This window comes from Diplotaxodon limnothrissa, linkage group LG18, assembly GCF_057381915.1.
Source record: "Diplotaxodon limnothrissa isolate DT_005_m linkage group LG18, D_limnothrissa_male_GT1.1, whole genome shotgun sequence".
NCBI classification, from domain to species: Eukaryota; Metazoa; Chordata; class Actinopteri; order Cichliformes; family Cichlidae; genus Diplotaxodon; species Diplotaxodon limnothrissa.
Genome location: NC_140613.1, coordinates 7169356 through 7193630, shown reverse-complemented (window position 1 = coordinate 7193630; position 24275 = coordinate 7169356). Strand labels below are relative to the sequence as shown.

The 24275-nt window shown below is 40.7% G+C and overlaps 1 protein-coding gene across 3 annotated transcripts in view; it reads right to left on the bottom strand.

Annotated features, from left to right (window-relative positions):
- The window catches only part of LOC146613004 (enhancer of polycomb homolog 1-like), a 35093-nt gene that overhangs the window by 4229 nt on the left and 6589 nt on the right, over nucleotides 1–24275 (bottom strand). For 2 of the 3 annotated variants that reach the window (XM_085377011.1, XM_085377012.1), the window contains exons 1-10: nucleotides 21106–21777; nucleotides 8672–8831; nucleotides 6051–6196; nucleotides 5648–5854; nucleotides 5369–5517; nucleotides 5036–5183; nucleotides 4554–4718; nucleotides 2933–3022; nucleotides 2514–2662; nucleotides 1918–2363 (exon numbers count right to left, since the gene is read on the bottom strand). In XM_085377011.1, coding sequence (XP_085233137.1) covers nucleotides 1918–2363; nucleotides 2514–2662; nucleotides 2933–3022; nucleotides 4554–4718; nucleotides 5036–5183; nucleotides 5369–5517; nucleotides 5648–5854; nucleotides 6051–6196; nucleotides 8672–8831; nucleotides 21106–21258 — 1813 coding nt within the window. In that variant the 5' untranslated portion in view covers nucleotides 21259–21777. Of the gene's footprint in view, nucleotides 1–1917; nucleotides 2364–2513; nucleotides 2663–2932; nucleotides 3023–4553; nucleotides 4719–5035; nucleotides 5184–5368; nucleotides 5518–5647; nucleotides 5855–6050; nucleotides 6197–8671; nucleotides 8832–21105; nucleotides 21778–23012; nucleotides 23109–24275 lie in introns of those variants that run through there. The other variant, XM_085377013.1, reaches the window with a different exon arrangement.

The following is a 24275-nucleotide window of genomic DNA, read 5'->3' as shown; positions in this document are numbered from 1 at the left end:
CCCTGCCAGGCACAACAGCATAAAATGTGCACCCAATAAATGCATGAATACGTTTTCATACTTGGTCCTAATTAGCTGCCAAGCCCATTTGCATTGGATCAAATTAGTCTATTTATAGGATGTTATTAGTGGCAAAACTCAAGTCAGTATTTAATCTGAAGTGATATCCATATCTACGGCTACAGGACAGCTGATTAATAGATTTAAACTGATTAAGTTAGATATTAATGGCATCAATAGGATTGGCATTGCAAATTAAATACACCAGGGGAAATCATTCCGTTTTAAGGTGAAGAGTAAAATATGCCTCTAAGCAAACGTGCAGTTTCTGAAATAGAAAGCCTGAGTCAATGTCAAACTCCTTCATGAAACCAGTCATATCTGACATTTTAGGTGTTGTAGAGCCAAAGAAAACCTGAACATGTTTTTGTGGATATTTCATCCACCCTAGTATTTGAATCAAAGTTTTTTAGCTGTAGATAACATGGCCATAAGTTCTTCTTCATTAGTGTTTGAACTGAAAAGTTCTCATCTCATGTTTTAAAGGCATTATGTGCATCAGTGCATTATTGATGTATCCATTCCCTGTGTGCTTTTCACTTCTCAGTTTCATAAGATCCACAATCTGCGTACATCTCCAAGTCACAGCTCGTCCTGTGGCATTACCTCCATCTGGAGCACGTGTCATTTTTATTTCTTGAACTCCAACACCGTGTAATTTAATCAAAAATCAACTACTTAAACAACAAGTGCAGCTGTCACATTTGCTCATACACAATACATATTAGTAGAGTTTCTTGAAAGATCCATGTTAATTATATCAGTCTTTCAGATTCTCACTGAACCTTTTCTGGAAAAATCAATAAGCAGCTTGTTTTTTCATGCACATCAAGACAAGTTGCAGCAATATTAAGACACCCGCCGCCTGACTGCCCTCACAGTAAAACCACCGGGGGGGGGACCTGTGGCATTTCGTCTCTTCGTCAAATCCATGCATGTCATGAATTCATTTATGAAATCCTGCTTTAACTGACACCTTAAGGAATGAAAGGTAGATTGTATTCATACAGTGTTACCCCCAGAGCAACAGCTGTTCTAAATAAACAAAAAAATAAAATATATAGAAATTCTTGCTATTTTAGCACAGCCACAAAACAAGGAATTCTGATGAAAATCTAGGAAATTAAAAGCTGCAAACATTCGATTAAAAATCAACCACACTTGGACATGTGTCCTGAACAAGCCAGCTGGCGACTCACTTTGTCACCGTTACTTTTTCAAACTCTCCAAGCGAACGGCATCCATGACTGTCATACCACTGAAAGTGCTCTTACTTTAAATGTTTAGTCATTAGTAACGAGAACCTTCCTGCTGGCCTACTCCCAACTCCATTGCTTTGGATTGCAAATTGGAAGACAGTCTTTGTTCCGCTCTCAACTTGAGGACCATGCTATCCTGAAAATGCAATAGGATGAGAGCTAGTTCAAGCACTGACATGCCAAAACTACTGAGGACTACCATTTAGTTTGTGCAGACCTTATTAAGTCTGGCTTTGCTTCCTTTTCGCCCTGACATATACCTAGCCCAGCCCTGACAGCAAAACCCGCCACAATAAATAAAAATATGGGAGAAAAATTGCATCCTGAGCTCGAGCAGCTGAGAGTTTTATACAAGTGGAATTCTTGAAACCACAGAGGGATTAAAAGGACATGTCACCTTTGCTTTACTTTCCAGACCGAGAGCCATCTTTATACTGCCTGATGAAAAACTGCTAATTACAAACAAACCACTATATAGCTAACAATATCTAACACTAACTAGCTGGTATCTTACCATCTCCATGGGTATAAGTTATGAAACCAACACAGCCCAAAGAGAACACAACAGTGTCTGTCTACAGTCAGATAAGCCACCTACCAGCAACGGGTGTGGGTGCAGGGACAACCCTCCCTGGACGTTGGGAGCCAAAGGGTTGCCCTCCGGTGGTGGAGGCCGAGAGTGGGCGCTTCAGGCTTCGGCTCAGCCTCCTGAATAGAGGGTGGGCATTGTCCAGCTCATGTAGTGGTAGTGTCCGTGGTCTAAAGTGCCTCCATCGGCACGACTTTATATTCAACAGTATCTGACTGAGGTCCGTGGAAGTGGGGGAGGATGGGGAAAGAGAGGAACTGAAGGAGGAACTTCTTTCCGAGGTATTTGTTTCTGAGGTACTGGCAAACTTGTCGGTGGCCGGTGCGCGTGAAGTAGTTGCAGGAGTAGGAGAAGGAGGAGGAGGAGGAGATTGAGGAACAGGCAGGTCAAGCATGTCTGGATCCAGTCCATGGAAAATGTTGTCAAAGTCTGTGTATGCTCTGTCCAGCAACACCCTGAGAGAAAAAGAGGGAGAAAAGGGTTTAACAACTAAAAGTGATAAGTTTAGCTGATTTTGCTTTGTAGATATCTACACAGATGAGACAGACGAGCACAGAATGTAAAGCTGGATTCAAATGCCAGCACTTTGCAGTAAGTGAACTCACCTGCCGCCTCGTCCCACGCGCCGTCGAGCCATGCCCAGGCATCGTCGTGGCATGGTGACTGTGGTGAGACTGTAGCGAAAGCGAGCTTCTGCCAAACCACCCTCCCATTGTCCACACCACGGCCAGCTACCCACCCGATCTTGACGAGCCTACGAAGACAGACAGGACACTTAAGTTCACCTTTTCCACTCATTCTTGCAGGTCTCTGGGTTCAATACATCTGACCTGTGCAGTTTAGAATCAATCTGCAATCTCATCAGTGAACTACATGCCCCAATGTATTGACTTCAGTACTGGATAGCATTGTTCAAGTTATGTTTACAACATAGTAAGGGTTTCCTTAAACATGTAATACTAATTTTCATTATTCCTTACAGACAACTAAGGTATTCTAAGGAACAAAAGGTAATGTTCCTTACAGCATAGTACTGGCAGCCTGCCTTCCTGCGAAAGGCATAGGCACCATCTGGGTCGTTCTCCTCCTCTGCTTCTGATGAGCCTGAGTGCAGCTGTGGATGAGAGACGTCAGAGGTCAGCGTAAGGTCAGCTGAAGAGCAGAAGTTATAGTACTGAAGCCAGAAGCCTTTGTTAATTTTTTTTTTTTTTTAAATAAAACATGGTTTGGCAATTTTGAGAAGATTGTTGAAGACAAAGGGCAGAGTTTAGCAGCGGTAGTGGAGACAAGAAGAGGCCGTAGTGCACAGCCAAGTGGCTGCACAGACAAGAGGGAACAGTTTCCAGTATGTGTTGTACTTCATAATTAAGCAACAGAAGACAGATGATGTCTTTTTACACTATTCAAAAAACCCCCAAAACAAAACAAAAAAACAAAACAGTTTTTTTTAAACAGTGAATAAATCAATTTTCTGAGAGTGGAGGATTATTTCTGTAGTCTCATTTTGCCCCAAACTCAATAGATTGGGGCAAAATGTAACATCTTTTCACAGAGTACTTCCTCAAACTTTAAAATGAAAAACAAATGGAAAAAATAAAGGTGGAGAAGAACGAGGTCATCTAGTACAAAGCAAGGACCCGACTTGGAGTTTGACTTTCTCTGTCACAGCATGTCTGCGAGTGCAGACGTGTATGATGAGGGCCCAGGCGGCAGCACACCTCCACTCCCTCAGGAGGCCTACACAGTAGCCAAAGGGCAAGCAAAAAGACAAAACTGGCTGCAAACTGTCACACACTACCCAAAATGGACCAGGTGAGAGACACTGATCTGGAAACAGAGGGAACTGCAGGCAGCCAATGAGAATCCTTTCGAGTTTTATTCCCTAAGGACTTCTGTTTTTTAAATTAAAGCCCAGATTCACTCAAGCTGAACTGAGTACTGAAACAGCTTTTATGCAGGTTTACCCTGATATTTTTTCCTCCCCTTTCAATGATTATAAAATGAGTCTGGCTGTGTCTATGACAGCAGCAATAGGCTCCAGCCCCCAGTGACCCTGCAGGTTCTACAGTGAAGCAATTGCCTGGCAGTGATTCAAATCTTTCAGTTTGAGTTTAGATCCTAAAAATAATTTTCAAGTATATAAATCTTTGATTTAAATCATAGCCCTCTTTAGCATCCTTTGGGTTCTGTACCTACACAACTCCCTATCGATTTTTTCTATTAAGCACCAAACAATATGCAGCCAGAAAAACATATTTTCTGGTATCTGATCAGTTTTCAGGTAGAGGAAGAAAAAGAAAAAAAAAGAAAATAAAGAAAATAAAAGCTTAATACAGACAGGTGCCCCCCCAATTCTTCCTGCTGTGTAAAAACCTTACCTGTTCTTTTGGCTTTGTAGCTAATGAACCTTATCGCAGCATAACAGCTGCTGCCACTTTGTAAAAAAAATAATAATAATAATAATAATAATACTATTTCAAAACCATGCAAACTGGAAATAACCCAGTGGCACCATGCAAAAAGTCAAACTACAGGGAAAAAAAATGTTGTGTAAAGAATTCCTCTGAGGAAAAAGTCCCAAGCTTGATCTGCGTAACATGCTTGGCTTTACATGAATGAACGCATTTGCTTAAGCGTGCAGGTACCTGGGAAAAGGGCTCATCATCCGAGCTGGGGAAGTCGTACTGGTTTAGGTCCTTGGCGTTGAAGACAACCGGACCTGTATGGTGGGGTGTGCCTGATGATGGTGGCAGCACCTTCGGCTTCTTCTCATACTTCCTTTTCTGCCGGGGAACTTCTGTCTTCTCAGGCTACAAGAGGGAGAGCGGCCAAACTTAATGACACTGCAGAGGCACTTTAAAGTACACCTTTAGAGACCGCAGCCCAAGGGCAGCCTTTTATCTTGCGCAGTGTTCCTCTTAAAAGACTCATTATATTAACTTTTCATACCACCATTTTCATTTTCCTTCTTGGTTGCATTTTAAGCAGGTCAGTGGTTTAAAAACACGACTTGCAACAATGCCACTGACCCTTCAATTCTGGATATAAGCAACTTTAACTAATTCATCAGATGTTTTTTTTCCCCCTTTGTCTTTTTTGTAAGACAAATTTTTTCCTACGGGCTCACCTTGGACTTGTAGTCCTTGAGGTCCATATGGTCCTGGTGTCGGTACTGGTTGGTGAGTGGGACCAGGGGGATGATTTGTGGTCTCACCAGTGCCCTTTCAGCCAGAACTTCTGCCATAACCTCACCACCAAAGTCTGACATGACATTTCTGGATGAAAAGGAGAGGATAACTCCATAAATCTAAAGGTGAGGCATTTCAAAGTCGTTTAATTTGGCACAAGTCCACAAAAAAAAAAAAAAAAAAAAGTAGTAACAAGTGAATAAGAATCTGCTATCAAGGTGCTTTAACTTATGTAGCAACGTCCTGTGGGTGCAACTTCGAGACTGGCTTACCTCTTCTCAAAAATCTCCAGTGTGAGGTGCAGTAGCTCTCGCTTGCTCTTCTCCCTCCTCTTGATCATTTCCAGGATTGTGACGGCTCGGCTGAGATCTCTGCGAAGCTTCAGCATCTTCTCGTACGAGGCCTCGTCGTTTTTACGGTTCTAAGATGTGAAGCGAAATTTACAATAAACAGGGATAAGAAATAAAAACAATCCCCAAAAGCAACACTGATTGTATAGGACTGCAGAAATGCAGAACTAAAAATTAGCAACAGTAATTGAGAGCACCAACCTTCCTAGTTTGCATCTTCTCAGTGCGTCGTCGGAAGGCCACGTAAGGGTCACTGGTGCTTGAGCCGTCCCGTTTCTCCTGCTTGACGGTGGGGATGAGGGAGTTGGCTTTGCTGTTTTTCCTCTTGCGGCTCCAGTAGTCAAAGACCTCTTTAATGAGCTCATCATCCTCTTTCAGCAGCAGTTTGGCCTCAGGAAGACTCACAGCCTGCGAGGGCAACAAAGGAGATAAATACAATCACGTTAGAGAGCAGTGAGGGTGACAAATCTGACACTGCCTGCCATCAGTGGCTTCAAGTCAGTGTTAGTAACTAATGCAGTCTTAAAAAGTTCTTTAATCGGTGAATCTCACTTTGGAACAAACCTGATGAATTTGTCTGCAAAACATTTTTTACACTTCTAACCTGCTGTCCACTGCCTTTCTCCAGCCGGTCAATCATTTCCTCAAACTGCAGGTAGCTGATCTCCATCTTCTTTTTCAGCTTGTTGACAAAGGCCTCATCATCTGAGTCCAGGTCGTAATCCGGCTGCTCTGTGTCCAAGCTGAAAGCTGCATGAGGGAGGCAACAAATAAATAAATACGTTTATTTTTATTTAACTACAAGGAACGATACAAAGCATTTAGATTGTTTCTGGACAAGTTCACACAAGCTTGCTTTGGTCTCACTAAAACATACAGACAAGATGCAGGTAACATGGACTCATTCCACTCATTTGGTTCAGCATCTGTTTGGATTCCAAACAATTCTTACTGTTTATTCTAATGCTGAAAAAAAAGAGTTTTGTACAGGGGAATATAACCAATTATTATTATGGCCCAAGCAGCAACAAAACACCTGCTGCATAAAATATATAATCCAAAATTAAAGCGTTAACGAGAATAAATGAGTGTTCAGCAGCTGTTGGACATGAAGGCTGGGGATGCACTGGATGATTATCAGGCTTAATTACACCAGATTTGCCATTTCAGACAACTGGAAGGAAGGGCTGTCTGGAGACCGAGTGGAACCAATGAACAGTAAAGATTATCTGGGTGTTTGTTGTAGAGTGTTGACACAGTGCGTTACGCCTACTGCTCCCTTTTCCCACCTCAAATTTTTAGGCCAATCTGTTATATGCCATTTAAACATCAGTATCACCGAAGCAGTTTCCATTCAGAAAGCACTACGAGGATGCAACCCTAAAGCCATGTGGCATCTGAACCGCCCTGATATACATAAAACTGCTTCGAAAACCTGCATCGAAGCAACGCCCTGACCAATTGAGAGCCAAAGCAGAAAGATACCCGTGTACCACTTAAAGTGGACATGAAACACTGCATGTATAAAGTCTAAGTTACACCATGGATCCCTGCTCCTAAAAACAGACACTGATTTAACATTGTCTGTAAAGCTTTTAAGAAATGCTTAAAGGTTTTTAAACATGTTAAGCACAATCTTGTGCCATTACAGAACAGCAGAAAGTGGTTCTTCCTTGTTTGGCTAGCTGCATTGAAACATGGAAGTCTGTTTATTGTTAGCCTGTTTGAGTCACCAGACAGACACACACACACGAAAAGTAACTTCCCAGGTAAGTATGTAGCAATTCAAACATCATCTTACCAGGGATGTTACTGGAAAAACGATTATTGATGTTACTGGTAAGCCTTGAAGTGGTCTGGACTGAATCCTTTAGCAGGCTAAGCCACATGGTTGACACCCTAGCTTGATCTTACTGATCTAATTCTGGGCTCTCAGGAGGGCCACAAATGCACCACAGCTTCACAAAGAAAATGAATACAAAAAAAGTCATTTTGAGTTCATTAACAACAGAATCTGAAGCGAATTTTTTGCATTCTTGTAGTTTGTTTAAAGCCAAGGAGTCTCATCTCAGACGTTCAAATAACCACATTTATTTTGCCTGAGACCTCACAGCCAGCAGCATTTATGCAGGCGCATCCGCCAAAATCAAATTAAAACATCTATGCTAACTCAACTTATACCTGCAGAACAAAATGTGTAGATCAAAGTATTTGCAGTTTCAGCTTTAAAATGAAACCCTCACTTCAGATTTAATTACACCAATTCACTTTCATCTTGAGATGCCAATTAAGCACAATAGATGGGCTAGATGGTTATTGAAGAGTAAAAAGGCAAATTCACTTTCACCAGCCAGGGCCATTAATTTGAACATTTTTAACATTCAGCATCTTTTCACACCACTGACTTAAATATATAAAAGGTTTTTATATGCATGGAAAATGGCAGGCCTGCTTTTGTAGAATTTTAGATACTTTTGTATAAACACTAAACTTTCAAGACTAAGACTGATGCAAACTGGGTTTTCTACTTGTTTCAACCCATCCAAGCCTCAGACTAATTTCAAGGTTTTCTCTAACTAGACAAAACATGTCATTTGATAACATTGTATGTTTCAGGTACAGCAAATTGCTTTTCTTTTGAGAAACAATCACAGCAAACCACTTGTGACGCAGCCATGGTTACTAAACGAAGCCATGTAGCAACATAATTTCCTCCAATTTCACTACTGGAACAGGCAATCTCGAGTTATATAGAAAAACATGACAACTTCAAGTTAACAAAGCTTAATGCCAATAAAAATGATAAAAGATCTCAATCACCTAAACTGGCTGGGATTTTACACTCTAAGTAGCAGCCAACTTTCTACTTTATTAAGTGGCTTGCTTTCAATACAGGATATATTTAAATGTCAGTTCAGGTCACCTTTCCCCCCTTGCTTCTTGGAAAAACTCTAGGGCTACAGAGCTGAGGGGAAAGTAAATCTAATAACATGAGTGACAATTTTCAAATTAGAAAAGCAAGTAACACTGATGTGAAGTGTTCAACTCATTGCAGCGTATAATCTTTGCTCAGCAAGCCCCCACGTGTCATTTAACACATTTGAAATAAATGAAGGGAACGCCATTATAGGCTAATGAAAACAACTAGGGCCCCTAATCTGCTACATCACACTCATTTTCTCTGCTTTCTGCATCACAAACTTTCCATTAGAGAAGCCCACTTACGCTGTATGTGAATTAGCTGCTTTGGCATCTTGAAGTCTCCAGGGTAGAGGGAATCGTAATAGGTGATGTTGCTCTCCGCCTCCGGTACTGGGATGACCATGTTGTCCCGCTTCTCGCCATAGACCTGCTGTGCCGAGATGGCCCGCTGGAGATGGTGTTCCTAAAAGAAACACGGAGACGAGGTGAGGATGATGTCCTCTTCAAAACAAAACATAGCAAAGTACTTTTCTTGAAATCAGCAGGCTGATATGAAGGCAAGAGACAGAATATCAATGCTGATGCTTTGTAAACATTGTCAAAAACAACTATCAACCGATATGATCGCCGAGCTGAAGGACAGACATGTCGAGTTAGGTTTAAGGACATTTTAAAGTTTTGTTTTTGTTTTAACTGTAAAATTTCATTCTTAGAATGCTTTGACGATGATAAAATAAAATATTAGGTTAATTTAAAAAACAAAAACAAAACTCATGACGTCAGCAGAAAGAATGCTTTGTGCCAGATTTGGCAACGAGTTAATTTGCTTGTACCTTGCTAGGCAAACACACAGTATTAAATTAACTATAGAATAGAAATCCATACCCAGTGGATTGCGTCTAATCAGACTTCAGCTTCTGTGATACTTAACCTAACTTTAAAAATTCTGATATAGCCAGCAGATATTCAGGCAAGAATTTCTGCTTCTGTTTGCAAACTCCTAATGTGATGGCCAGTACCAGACTCAAATGGAAAGAACTAAACATCTCATCTAATGCCTACAGAATTTAGATGCAGAAGTTGTTCATAGAAATTAGACTATTTACATTTTAAAAATATCAACATTGGTATGGGTCAAGCGATAGTATGGTCACGTAATACTCTCATATGCATAATTATAACCTGACCTTGCTTGTCCAGGGATTGTCAAATACAAGGGAAACAACTTCAGTCGATCATCTCATTCAAGCATATTTTAACCAACAGATCCCTCCATAAATACTCTTAAATACTTATTTGTATACATCATTCAAAGCTAAGCACGAAAAATATTGAACAACAAACTTGCGACCAGTGCGTGTATTACTTAAAATAAAATGTGATATCCTTTACACACAGAGCTGTGCAATCAAATTTTAATTGAAATTACATTTAGTCTTCATGGGAATAGCAAAAACAAGATAATCAAAACTATCACTGTGCCATAACACTTGCAATAATTGTCTTGTTTTCCCTTTAAACACGTCCTTTACTTTTGACCCAAGTCCAAAACAAACTTTCCAGACTTGGAGATTCTGTTAATTTGAATTCACCCTTATGATTCAAATGGAGGGGAAAGTAAAGCCAAGGAAATCTGCTTAAATAAAAGTATCCAGACCAAAATAATTGCAATTTTTTTCTGTAATTAAGACACCCCAAGACCACATTAAAAATACACATGAATTTGGACAACTGCAGTAATATTCTCTTGCATGCAGGCATTACTGGAAATTCTCAGTGTGGTATGGTTTGGGCTAGCAGGTTATGCACGAGAGTAAGCCAACCCCAGCTACTGGCACAGTCTTTGTACTTGGGAACTGACAGGTTAAAGTTCGACCAACATCCAAATGAACTGGTTTAATTCTAAAACGCACTTCTATCAGGCGATATCTAGAAAAGCTGAAAGCTGGGGTGACTGTAAAGAACTTGTAACCCTGCAAACTGAGTTCCAGGAGGAAACCAGACATGCACAAGCTCCAAAAATGACAAAACAAACACTTCTTGAACACAGCTAACTGTCAGTCTTGTACACAGCTCAGTATCAACATAACCATCAGTGCCTGCTCATGCTTACTTTGTTGGAAAAGTTGATCAAAGACTAAAGACATTTCCTGTTTATTTTTAGTTTGATGTCAGCTCCACTGAATGAGTACAGCTTATTCAGTGATGAATATGTTTTACATACATTCAAAATGCAAGCCAGTTTAAAAACATTGGCAACAGTTAGTAGTGAAGTGAAATGCATCAGGAAAAAACAGGTCACCAAATAAGTTTAAATGATTATTATTACCTGTGTGTCTTTAAATCACTAGCCAAACATTATGTGAAAAGAACTGAAGACAACTCCTCACAAAGGATTTGTTTTGGTGCTTTTGTTTTTTCAAACTTGACTGCTACTACAAGCCTTTATTGTAATATGGACTTAGAGAAATACGCTCTGCACAAATTAAAATGAAAATAAACAATGAAACTCACACTGGAAACTAATTCAAACTAAATTTAACCAAAAACAAAAATTCAAACATATAAAACACATATGTAGTTTGGATCCTAATAAAAACAAGAAATAACAATTTGGCTCTAGAAGTACAAGTTTTAGCTAAACGATCCAATCATTATCTTGAGAGCAGAAATGGAGGCTAACAACATTTTTTGCCTCATGGCAGGTAAATAAGAGATGGAAGCCTACTGCTGCCAAGATTGCAAGCTTGCTGAGGGAATGAGGCGGAAAGCAGGAAGGCAGGCAGATAGGCTGCAGGACTGACTAACTGGTTTGTTGGCGGGCTGTTTGTCTGAAGAGTCGGAGCTGCAGAGCCTTTGGCCCAGAGCCGGGCACCAAGCCACTGGCAGGCATTTTGTCAACAAGGCAACGTGCTGCTGGCCTCGTACAACAGCTCTCCGGAGAGAGGGTGTGTTTATCGTTTTCCCCACGGCTGTCAGACATACAAGAGTAGTTTTGGGGGGGGGGGGGGGGGGGTATTAATAGCCAGAGAAGGTTGATAAAGTAAGTGAATGAGTCAGTAACTGGTCCGTTATTCAAAGCAACTGAACTTTGTCTGTTGCAAAAAAAAATCCCTAATAAGTCCGTTACCGTTGTATAATCACATTTATCCTAGCTTAGATGGGCTTTGGGAAGGAATAAATGCACCAAATCTGTGATAACATGCTACCACAAGTGCATTTGTTTTTACGTGACTGCACAAAAAAATGTTCATGAAGACAATGAAGGGCTGGGCTACTTTAAATGATGCTTTGGTATTTGTAATTCTGGTCATTTACATAATAGTTAAATTTATTTGAGTAAATGAACCCGGCTTAAAAAGGTTTTTTTTTTATCTGTTTTTCTGCATTTTAACACCTTGTTTTTGGTTCTGATCATTTGAGAAGAAAGATGCTCATGCTTGACTAACTCAAACTCCAATGCTGACAACTGTCCTTTAGCTCTGGTTCAAGCCTCTTGGGGGAAAAAGGCAAAACTTCCTCTCTGCAGGAAAAACCCAGATAATCCATAAACAAATTATGAGGAGGAAGTACTGAACGGCTACATTCAGACTCAGCCAATTGGACACCTAGTGCCCCCCCTCAAAAAACATCAGCTGTGCAGATAACGGTGGAGCCACTGCTGCTTCTTTAGTCACCGGATGTGTTTGCATTTTACATGCTTCCATTTGCCAAACATGTACCAGGTCATATTAGTGCCTCACAACTTGTCTGATAGACTGAAGCAGATGAGAGTAGAAAATACTGCACATATGCTGAGTGCATTACTTGAAAGATTAGCTTAATATATTTAATAATATAATATAATATATGAGCATCCACCATTCAAAAGCATAACAAATCCCATTTTTCCAGCTTAGCTGACATAACACATTTCCCAGTGTTAAAAAGGATCAGTGTGATGCACCACCAAGCTTGGCACACAGAAGTAGAGACCCTGCAACATGTGCAGTAGTTAAGTGATCGAAACATTAACATGAGAAATGTAACTTCTGAACTTGGTCTTCTGAAAGAGGCAAAACAAGCAAAAAAAGATCAATTTTCTCTTTACAACACCAAGCTGCCATTTCAACACACCAGAGATTTTACTGTTATTCACTCTTACAGAGACCTTGAAACATTGCTGCTCTACCACATTGAGGACAATGTATACAATCTCATATGGTCTGCAGTCATTTATTATATATAACAAATGCAATCAGATGAGGATCATCTACGAGACAAAACTGCAAAATGTGGACTAACCATCATAACAAAACTAATTACTTTAGAGATGCTTTTCAGAACTATCCAGTCAGAAACTACCAGTGGAAATAAAAGGAAATAAACAGAGATTAAGGTGATTTTATTTCATGAAAAACATAATTTTGGTGAATTTTCAAGGGAGTATCCACAGTGCCTGCTTTTTCACAGGTTTTAATCAACATCTGTTTTTACCAATTAAACAAACAAATTTGTATTCCAAATAAATATAATTATAATGAATGATTACTCATACCTGTTACTAGAGCTGGGCGATAGAACGATAACGATATGTATCGCGATATAACTTTTACTCGATAGAGAAATTAAGCTATCGCGATAGACCTCGCCGCTCTTGTCCTCTTAAAAAAAAAAAAAAAAAGGTCAGCCAATCCAAATTAAGTAGCGCAGAGCTGAACCAATCACAGCCGCAGCGTCACGTCGCGTGACTTGTTACGTACAGCACAAGTGCCAAGCCGCACGTGTGTTTGTTTGGGAAGCAGCCAGCGGGTAATGGAGGAAATGAGTGTGCCGACTAGAAAAATCAACCGAGTGTGACCGAAGAGAAAACAGATGATGGTTCCAATGCCGGAGAGATTGTCGAACGGAAGAGCCATAGAAGTTCCGTAGTGTGAAGGTATTTCGGCTATTTCAAGTCTGACAAAAAACAGAGTAGCGTGCACTGTAAATTGTGCCGAAAACAAGTCTGGAAATACAATAAACTGGTGCATGCGTCACACTGTGCACCACGTTATTGTTTCAGTGAAATGAATTTCTACAATACTGTTACTGTTAATTCTACTCTCTGCAGTGTTTAAATGCTTACATATACACACAGTTACTGTCCGTCCACACATACGACTCGGTTCTGCTTCTATGCCCCAGCTTTGTTTACTTTTTCCCACCGAGGCTTCTAGACTTCTGATTGGCCAACATTTCTGCACGGTTAGGAATCTAGCGCCACCTGCTGCTTTGGCATGTTCATAGCAGCGTTTTCCTTCATTTCTGCCTTTATGTGTGGACGGGATTATTTTTTAAAACGAAAACGGAAAATCTCTGTTTTCAAAAATACCCGTGTACGTGTCTCTGACTGGAAGCGCTAATTCGTCATTCGGCTTTTGTCAGACTAAAGTAACTGTTAAAACTGTTTGAAAAGCTCAGCTATACAACAAGGAGAGATTGAGAATTTCCTTTTAGTTCTCAGTTTATTTGATATTGACAAAAGTTAGTCAGTTTTGTCTGTTCTTCTGTAAAACAAACTAAGATTTATTTTTAGAATTAATATTTTGTTTCTAAGTGGAATTGACAATTTAGTCTGTTTCGTTTGTTCTATTTTGAAACTTAAACGCTTTAGCGGCTGCCTTTTGTGTAGTTTGCAATATTTGCCTTTATTTATCTGAAAAAGTCTCATGTTCCTTAAGTACATCTACCCTGTTGAACTTATTATGGGAAATAAATATTTAAATAAAAACAAGCTGCTGATTATTTCACATTTTACTTGTGAGCAACAGCACATTTAAATCTTACAAATTCTTACAAGTTATTTGGCTTATATCGTGATAGATATCGTTATCGCCTGAAATGAAAAAAACATATCGTGATATGAAAAAATCTCATATCGCCCAGCTCTACCTGTTACCTGTAAACAGCAAGTCACAAGAAAAACAATATAAAAACTGTTAGGAAAGCAAATTTGACAAAGTCTGACCTTCAATTTATAAGTTTGTGCTGTCATCCGCAAAACTTTCGGTCTACAGTCCTAAATCTACTTTATGGTGTCCCAGAGCAGTGTTCATCACCACCATTTGCACTTTTTGGGCCTGACAATATCATGCACAGTCTGTTTAGTACACCCGAGGCGAGCGGTTGTCTTTTACATTTATCGTTGCCATGTGGTGCTGCGATCTGTTCTGAGAATGCAGATTCTCTCCCCCCCCCCTCTTTCCTAATAGCCTCTCCATGGTGCCCTGCAAACATAACCCAACCTGACTGGAGTATACTTGAAAGACATTACTTATTTACTTTGTGCATTTCAATATTAAGTTTCATTCCATTTTAGTTTTTAAAAATGATCAAAACTGTAACATTTCTATTAAATAACCTCTAATGTACACTAACAGTGTGTAATATTGTCTGCTAGCAAGCTTTTCGTGGCTAATCTTGTTATGCATTTGACTGGAGAGCCACCACAAACCGTTTGCCTTATAAGTTATCTTTAATTTAAAGATCACAAAGAGCTCTTTCAAACTATATATGCCCAAATAACATTTTCATCATGTCTTTGTTAGATCTTTCTTCTACTTTATTTCCACCTTTTCGTTCTCACCTCAAGCCACATCTCTTAAACTGGTTCTAATAAAAAAATAAAAAAGTCCACAACTTGATGTTTATTCCTCATATTGTTGCAAGATAGTTATAAGCTAACATCACACCAGCTAGTATTAGCCTTGTGTATCCTAAAAACCACACTCTGAGAAACCGTTTAATTAACATTCTCAAATCATTTAAGAGTTAAGTGCTCCATGTCCAACAGTGTTAGAACCACTTCAAAAATGTCACTAACAGCAGCACTGGCAAGCAGAAAAGACCAGGATATCCTCATCTCACCCCAGTATTGTTGTTCATTGGCTCTTTAACTCATGACTTCTTTCACAAAGTTTTACAGCCTCCTCAAGAGTAAATAGATGTGGAAACAAAGAATACCGAGGTTGAGGTATAGTTGAGGTAAACTCAGTGCAGATGAACAACAGCCAGAGTTTGTCCTAGAGCAGCCGCTGTAGCTAAAACTAGGCAGGATAAGAAAATAGAATTTGGGGTACTGTAATCTACCAAAATCTAGTAGTCAGGTTTTACACACTGTACCTTTAGGTTTTTCAGTTTTATCATCTAGCACTGCATTATTCTAATTATACTGACCAATTAGAACTCAACTGCTTGACTTATTCTATTTTGTGACATACCTGCCTTACTTTACTTTCCATGTTCTAATGGTTCTGGGTTTATTTGAATGTTTTCTTATTTCTCTGTTCCACCTTTTTAAATTTAGTTTAATCACTAATTAATTTGTGCATTTCCTTTGTATCAGTCTTACAGGCCAGTCATTCATCTGATCTGCACCAACCTGCATGAATGAAACCATACAAACACCTTTTAAACATGCAACATATGCCACCACGCACTTCTACACTTATATGTTCCCATCTTATTCCAAGTCTGCTTCCGGGTCCCTCTGCTATGAGGAAAAACTTTATCGACTAAACAGCCTTGAGCAAAAACACATCGCCTGCCAAACCTAATCAAGCAACGTGGTTGTTTACTTTCCTGGCTGTGGTCATTTGCCTGACAATAAATAAAGTCAGATTGAGATGAACAGTCAGAATACAGAGCATTGGCCGATGCCCTCGTACACACACACTTGCACTCGTTTCCTCAAATACACAGAGGAGTCCAGAAATAGCCCTCTAAAATGACCACATCGATCACTGTCAAGTCTGCTGAGCCAGCCGCGGCCTCCTCCACCTTCTCCAGTCTCGCCTCTGACAGCTACTGTCCCAGACACTGTAAATGCCACTTAACATGATGGACAGCCGCAAGGGACAGTCTGGTAAGAGGCTGTTGAGGGATGCTTAGCCACAGTACAAAAGCAGTTTTATGCAGCGTGTGTGGGAGAGAACGATATTCAACACCAAGAGTAAAAGAGGTGGGAAAGTAATAGCAGCTACGAGCCTAGGTTTTTCTCCACAGTTGGTCAATTCAAACTCTGTGGGGCAGTTTGTAAAGTAACAAGCAATTAACTGAGCAACTTTCCATCCCGCTTCACACATTAAAAGAAATGGGGAGAGAATTTGCCTCGGTCCAGACCTTTGATTCACTCCAATTCAGCCTGCTTTATAAGACGATCCAAGTCTTTGCAACTTGAATGCAGCCTCATAAGTTAATAAGGCTGTGATAATTTACCAACCCCCAGCCCAGTCTAAAATGTGCATAGTCACCTTCCGGGGATTACCATTGACGTCATTAGCCATTCGCAGATCCAAATGCTCTACAATGAGTCCCCACCGAAAACAACAGATCATCCAAATTCTTTCTACTCAAATAAAATGATCAGTGTGGCTGTGCCCAGACGTTATTATGAAGTTTGGTTTTCAGGAATCTGTAAAGAGAGGTTACAAGGTTTAGTTAGAAGAGAATTAGCTAGTTAGTTTAAATCTAATGATGACAGACCATTTTCTAACTTAGTTACACTTAGTAAACATATAGCTCTGCTTTGGAAGTACATTAATAAAGAAAAGTAGAGATGCGAGGGGGGTTTGTGAATGTGGGCTAGTTGATGTAAATGACTGGTACCTCCTGGCTCGTGTTACCCGAGGTACAGAGGTCGGGTTAGGTTGACAAACAGTGAAAAACAGGGAAGATACAGACTTAAGATGTTGACTGTCCCCAACGGACAAGAAAGCTTGTAGAAGCTGACAAACAAGTTATGTGCAGTGTTAAAATAAAGCCGCTAGCTACTGTTAGCCATGCTCTGACAATTGTCACACCAATGTTATGCACAGCACTACACATTTTAGCAGCATCTAAACCATGTTTTGGTTCATTCACAATGTGATTAGTGTTAAAATCCCTTAAATTCAGCTGGAGAGGGAGGAAAACCAAACAGAAAAAGGCAGAACTAACAGGAAACTGCAAAGATTTCCGTCAACCAGACTCATTGCCACTGTACATGGACTGATCATGCTGGTTTACATGTATAGTTTACACACTCATTCTTTAATTAATGGGTCACAGAGTGAGCAATTCCACAGGAGTTGTAACCCATCTTGCAAACTTGCCAACTCACTGGCCTGAAAACCCTTCCTGGAACCTGGTGCACAAACACATCCAGAACCAATCTGTCAATAGTCAAACGGAAAGTGAGACAGCTGACGCAGGAAGCTATCTAGTTGACATCGTGGAGCCAGCAGAGACTTTGGACAGGTGACATGCCCCACTTTCCCACCCAGCAAGGTCACAAGCAACAAAAAAGAAAAAACCTGGTGTCCCGCCAGAGCATGTGGCTGTGTGTATGTACAAGAAGCGTGTCTGGAAAAGAGGCAAAAACAGATGCCTGTGGGTTCCCAGCAGGGCTGCAGACACTGACCTCACTTTCACCCAAACGTAAACACGAGACAAAGTGTCTGGCTCCAAAACAAACACGCTACATGTGCTGAGGGAATTTCAGCAGTGACAGCTCTTTGGTAGATCTACGCTACCAGAAATACACAAACACGCAGAGACCGGCCTGTTGGACAGAGATACGGCGGTTGAAAGCGTTGACTATTCGTGTGCCAAGCAGGGTTACAAGCGTTACGAGGTGTCCTGTTGCCCAAGCTGAGCAGAAAGATGGACATGGAAGCGCAAAGTTGTGAGTTCTCAATGCCATGAGTTCAGCTCTCTTAACTTTTGCTGAAGTTACGAGCTGGTGCAAAGTAAAGGAAAGTTGACAATTCAGTTTAAAACCTTCCTGATGTGCCAGATTTCACTAAACGTATACCAATTCATTTTCAGTATACTCTTAGTGAGGTACAGTCTCTGCTCAGAATTGTATAAATTTAAACTGTTGAGCCATACATTGAACAGCATCACTGAAGGAAGCAGCACAGGAAAAAATTTTTAATGCCTGATCCTATCTGCTACCTGGTATGTTTTCCTGCTGGAAATGCAGCTAATAAAAAAGATGAATGCTTCGTCTATTTCAAGGTCATTTATCACCACGAATATTGAATCTGTGGAAACAATTTCACTGGCTACAACCTAGAGTGATTTCCACACCACTTCCACTGAGCTATGAGACCGAGTCAATCCCGATGCACTCATGTTTTAAATGTACAAAGTCTCAACGCTCTAATGTACAAGAGAGGGGTGGAAGGTGCAATAAATGGGAAGCTGTAGCTTGATAAATTTACAATATCAATCATTTTCTGCAACACTGCTTTAATGTCATTTTTCTTATAGACTGATCTTTATAACCTCCACAACCTGTTCACTTGACGGTGCCCGACTGTGCAGAAGCAGCAGCAAATGATGCATCAACCACTCGCTTTTATGAGTGTGTGCAAAGAGCCTGGAGCAAACAGCCTGGGTTAACAGAGAAAGTTGATATCAGTTACTGCTGTGATGCCCGTCACCTGCGACTGGGCTTTTAGGCTTTGTTGAGTCAGGATAATTAACAGAGTTGGTTTTTTTCCACCCTCACAGCAGAATAATTTTGGTGCTGTCCAGAAGAAAAATAACCAGGACTGAATTTTTAAACAACTTGTTTGTATTGAGCATTGAATTTACTCAAGCGTAAAATTAAGTTTTGTGCATCCAACGGTGATTTCGGGTAACAAATTGTCGCTACCCTCCAAGAGGCCCACGTGGAGGCAGAGAAAATCTGGCTATGCTGAACATACTATGCAGCGTCTCCCTGCTCGTTTCAGAAATCTTTCTATTAGCAGAGTGTCAGACTACCCAGCACTGCATAGTCTGGCTTAAATAGTCCTGAGTGAAACATGCAAAGCTGATGCTTTCTCTGAACACTTTCAGACTGCAGAAAATAAATGCAGTTTTTGCTTTCACTGGGTCAAGCACATCGCTAAGGGAGGAAAAAGAGAAAAAGGGACCAAGCATCCCTGTGCAAATTAATGAGCGTGGAGGTAAAACAAATAATATGTGCTCTTACAAAAGCTAAAAATACACACCAGCAGCAGAAACTACAACAACAACAACTCAAAATACATTTCCATCTAAAGTCTGACGCAGAATTCATAACAGACAGCTCCCAACACAGAGCGGCTGGCACGCAGCAGGCCTTGGCCTACCTCTTATGATAATATGACTGTTACATAACCAAGCACTCCAGCTGAGCAGAGCACAGACTTTGAAGTGACAGCAACCCCCACCTCCTCTCTCCTCCTTCCTGCCACCCTGATCTCCTCTGGAGCGCCACGTGCGCTGGTCTGCCAGCCCGCTGTGCCATCTGACACACTGAACCCCTGACACCGAGCCTCCACAACACCGGCTGCAACACACTTTGCTTGAATAATTTAGGGAAAAAAGTATCCAACACAGATCCCTGTAGCGATATCCCCCTCGTGTACTCAACCTTATATTTAAACATCAGGCAAGACTGCTGGGTAAGCTGTGTAGCAGACTCCTCAGAGAAGCAGATATATTGTTTAATACTCCCGGGATGAGAGCACTGCTGTGTCAGACTACTGCATAGTAAATTACATAAAAAGCGAAGAACAGGAAAAAGAAATCCCACAGGGTGCATGTGCTTTACAACCCCCCCTATTTTTGAAATAATCACAACAGCCCTGTGGGATGCAACAGGAAGCAGAATTTGTTAAGTTACTTGCAGGGAGATCAAACTATAAAGATACTTTCTCTAACAATTATCTGCAAGCTTTCATGAGTTTTGAAATGTAACAATGTTCTTATATAGATAGTTGACTATCAATGCACATAACCATTTAGATGCTCATCCCACAGTGGCTTAACTGTGGAGTAAGAGGAAACACAAAAAGTTGCACAACAAAGTCCCAATCTTATTTTGCAACATTTACTTACACGAAAATTATAACATATGAACCAAAGCACTTTTAGGTAATTTAAACTAGCTTTTCTGATTTATTTTGATGTTTAAATATTCCTTCTATGCACAACAGAATATGACCACATTGCAATGAGAGATGCCGGTGACAGCACCTCTGGAAAATCGACATCATTAACCTATTACAGAGAAGTATCTTCTTGGTTAGAGTGACAATAAGTGATTTACCTGTGTGATTGCTGCACATGCAATAACTTAATTGCAACAACATAATAACAAACCCACAGCGTCCATACTAATAACGAGCCGGGCTCGCCGTACGGAGAAATCATCATAAAAATGTGGCACCGGCAGCTGCATTCATGACACACAAGGCTCTGTGCAGGAAAACAGCAAGCAAACATTTACATCAAGTCAATGCAAAACGAACACCGCTGTGTTTTCTCCAATGCATGGCCGCCTTGTTGACATTTCTGACTGCTGGTAGCAAAGATGCCACATAATCTGAAATCACTAGCTCCCCCTTGCCCTGGTCCGCTGCAATTACGCCAACACAAGGCCCCGTCCTGACAGACGAGACAAAATGTCGGAATCGCTCAGGTCACATGACTCCTTTGTACTCAGAAAATCACCTCACGCACAAATATGCCGGTCAAACCGGACAATTTTATCCAATAACGACACAAAGCATCCCCGCTTTGCCCAAAAATCCGTCCGAGCCCCGTATATGAGTCGTTTGCGGCACAAAACCGTCGTGTTTCTCCTGAGAAAATTGGCGGCCATTTTGTGAAAGCTTGCGCAGAAAAAAGAGGGACGCCTGTGATCACGTAAAAATGAAACAAAACGTATAAATTCATATTTTCAAACGGTTAAAGCATACCGATTCCTCTTCTTTCTCCATCCCCGTCGGCATCTGCGGCACTGCCCGGTTAATTGATGCATATTCGTGTAGGTCGGGTAAATCCTCACAACGGAAGACGGGTAGTGGCTTGGAAGCGTCCAGCGCCCGTGCCCGAAACGACAATTTACTCATTTTTCACAATTCGAGGTGCAATATAAATCTATCCGATCTCCTAATATTCACAACGGTACCGAGTGGAGCTTTCATGGATGTTTCTGTGCGGTTAGTCTCTATTCTAACGTTCGAATGGTTGTAGCTTGTATTTAGGGCGTCGCCAACGGAGCCGGGGGAAGGCCCGGATCTTGGTCGCTCTCTCTCGGACTGTTTTTTTCCGACGCTCCGCTCCCTACCGTTGGTTCAGTGCGCCATGGACAACATGGCGGACATTTAAAACTCGTTTGCTCTGTTTCGCTCGGAGCGGTCCAACCCCCAGTTCGTGGACCGACCATTCCCACACGGTCCCGAGCGCTTGCGCGTTGCGGGGGTAGGGGGAAGGGGGTATTTCTTGCAAACTAACTCCGTTTCCACACATACACATAAATTATTGAAATAAGCACCGGGAATGGCCGAAATGTATATCGTAAACTAAAACGAAATAAATTTTCAAATAAATAAATTAAATGACAAAAGTAAAGTTGTTCTATACCCCCTTTAAAAAATAGTAAATGAAAGAAAATAAAAATGCGATTTTAAAAACATAAATAAAAAGTGGGACTACTGGAATAACAGGACTACGGTTAAAAAAACAAAACAAAAACAAAAAAAACCACTGCCAACTGTATTTAGCACAACAAATAAAAAAAGATACCCCTATTTAAAAATGCATTTAATATATAATGAATAATTTCTACTTTTGAAAAAGAAAAAAAAACACTTAAAACTTTGTAAACAAATTGTAAACAAATAAAATGAATTTGAAAAAGGTATTTAATATTGCATGGTGTACATTTTCTCTATTGTGTAGTATTATTGTCATGGGTTACTTTATTGCTTCTTCTATATATTTTTTTTCCTTTTAATTTTGCTGTTGTAATAAAGTGAATTTCCCAACTGTGGGACATACAAGCTATCTTACTGCAGTGTATTTTACGTTTTGGTTAACAAAATTAGAGACAGACTAGCTGCAGGCCAATGCAGCTAACAGAGATAACTGTTAACTGAGCTGAAACAACTACAGTGATTCATTACAGCTCATCAATCTGATCAACAGCCCTGCATTTATTGGCAAGGAATGACAAACAATGTCATTTAATTGTATTTTTTCCACCCAAACCTTTGTCATGAAAATGAATAAAAATACTACTAATTACTACTATACATTGGAAGTTTTCACTATAGTGTATTTTATGCTTTGATAAACAATACAGGAGGCACAAAAATCTTAAAAATAACTACAGCCAACGCCTTTAACACCACAGGGTAGAGACAGCCGTCCCTTTGAACCACACAGAAAGAACAACCCGGATCCACTGAAACTTATCACTCTGATCTGACCACAGCCCATCATTAAAAACCCCCAGAAACGTTTATTCCCGGTGATACGCCTCACCATGTGAGCACAACGCTGCCCTCTTCTGGTCTGACAGGCAAAGGATCAAATCACCAGCATGCATGTTGGCACTCGCTGCCTGCCATTTCTCTGTGAGTGCATCACAAACTGTGTGCATCGTTTTGAGTGCATGTATTATTATATGTATCAGTTAAAAGCTTAAAAGTGACCATGCTTATCCCAGCAGGCTGAAGTTGTGGTGCTTTCAGGGTAAGACTAGCACAAAGGTATGGTTTGAGTATGCTACTCAAGTGACCCCCCCAAAGAAATACACACACAAAAAAAAAAAACCACACACCAAACCCAAACACTTACAACATTAATTTAACATTGTTACCTGTTGATGGTGGTGACATGTTTCTTAGCCAGGATCCACCCAGGGGACCTGAGGTTTTCTTTTCATCAATAAATCCATAGATGGTGCCATGAAGACCTGCAAGCAAATTGACAACAGCGCAGGGACATTTAGTCAAAAAGCTCACGCTTGATGAGTTTTTCACATGTAGTTTAAAAGGAGATTTAGATCCTGTTGGTCTGGGTGGAGCAAAAACAAAATCCACCACCTGTTTGTAATTGTCAGAAGGGCCTCCTGGTCTGGCCATCCAACAACTACACCTGGCTGTGTTGGTGGGTAACACACAAAGGCACTCAAATGGACCAAAAGGAGTTTATTTGTGTGCAACAAGGGGTTTTAAACTGAAATGGCACGTTTATTGAACATTTTCCAACAGGAAGATCTGCTTCATATTTGTACATTACTCTCACATTCTTGCCCAACAGCACACAAAATGCAGCATCTGCAGCTCCATAATCATCATCCTTAGTCTGATATATCTACTATCCTTTCTCTGTACACGTCTAAACCCCCTCAGACATGCCTCTCTAATCCTGGTCCCTCTAAACAAGAACTTTAGCATCTTCAACTCTGCAATTTCCCGCTCGGCTTCCTCTCTTTTTTGTCAGTGCCACCGTCTCCAAACCACAGATCACAATAGGTCATGCTACCATGTTGTAAACCTTCCCTTTCACTCTTACTACCATCCTTCTTCCAAATCCACTCCATTGTGCCTGCACTCTCTTCTTCACCTCTCTTGTGCACTGTCTCTTGCTTTGGATGGTCGATCCCAAGTATTTCAATTCATCTACCTTCAAGTACCTCTGCTCCTTGCATCGTTACTGTTACACCCATTTCCCTCTCATTCACACATGTATTCTGTCATGTTCCAACTAGGGCTGCCACGTTTAGTCGACCCGTCACGGTTATGTCGACTATCAAAACCGTCAACGACTAATTTAATAGTCGACGCGTCGTTTGAAGCTTTGTAAGATCCTGAAAGACGCAGAAACAAGTAGTAGGATTCAAGAGTGGAATAACGGACTGAAACAGAAGATGGCAGCAGTGCATCTACAAGGATGCCAGCTGCCATTAAAGGCTAAAGAAGAAGACGCAGTTTCCAGTATCGTAGCTGTCGAAATTCAGTGGCTGCATCCTCTGGAGGCCGCATTTGTAGGCCGATTACGTGACAGGCAAATTTGAAGACTCCGACAAATGCGGCCGACAAATGCATCCTCCTTTTCCCCAGATTTGAATCATGGGTTG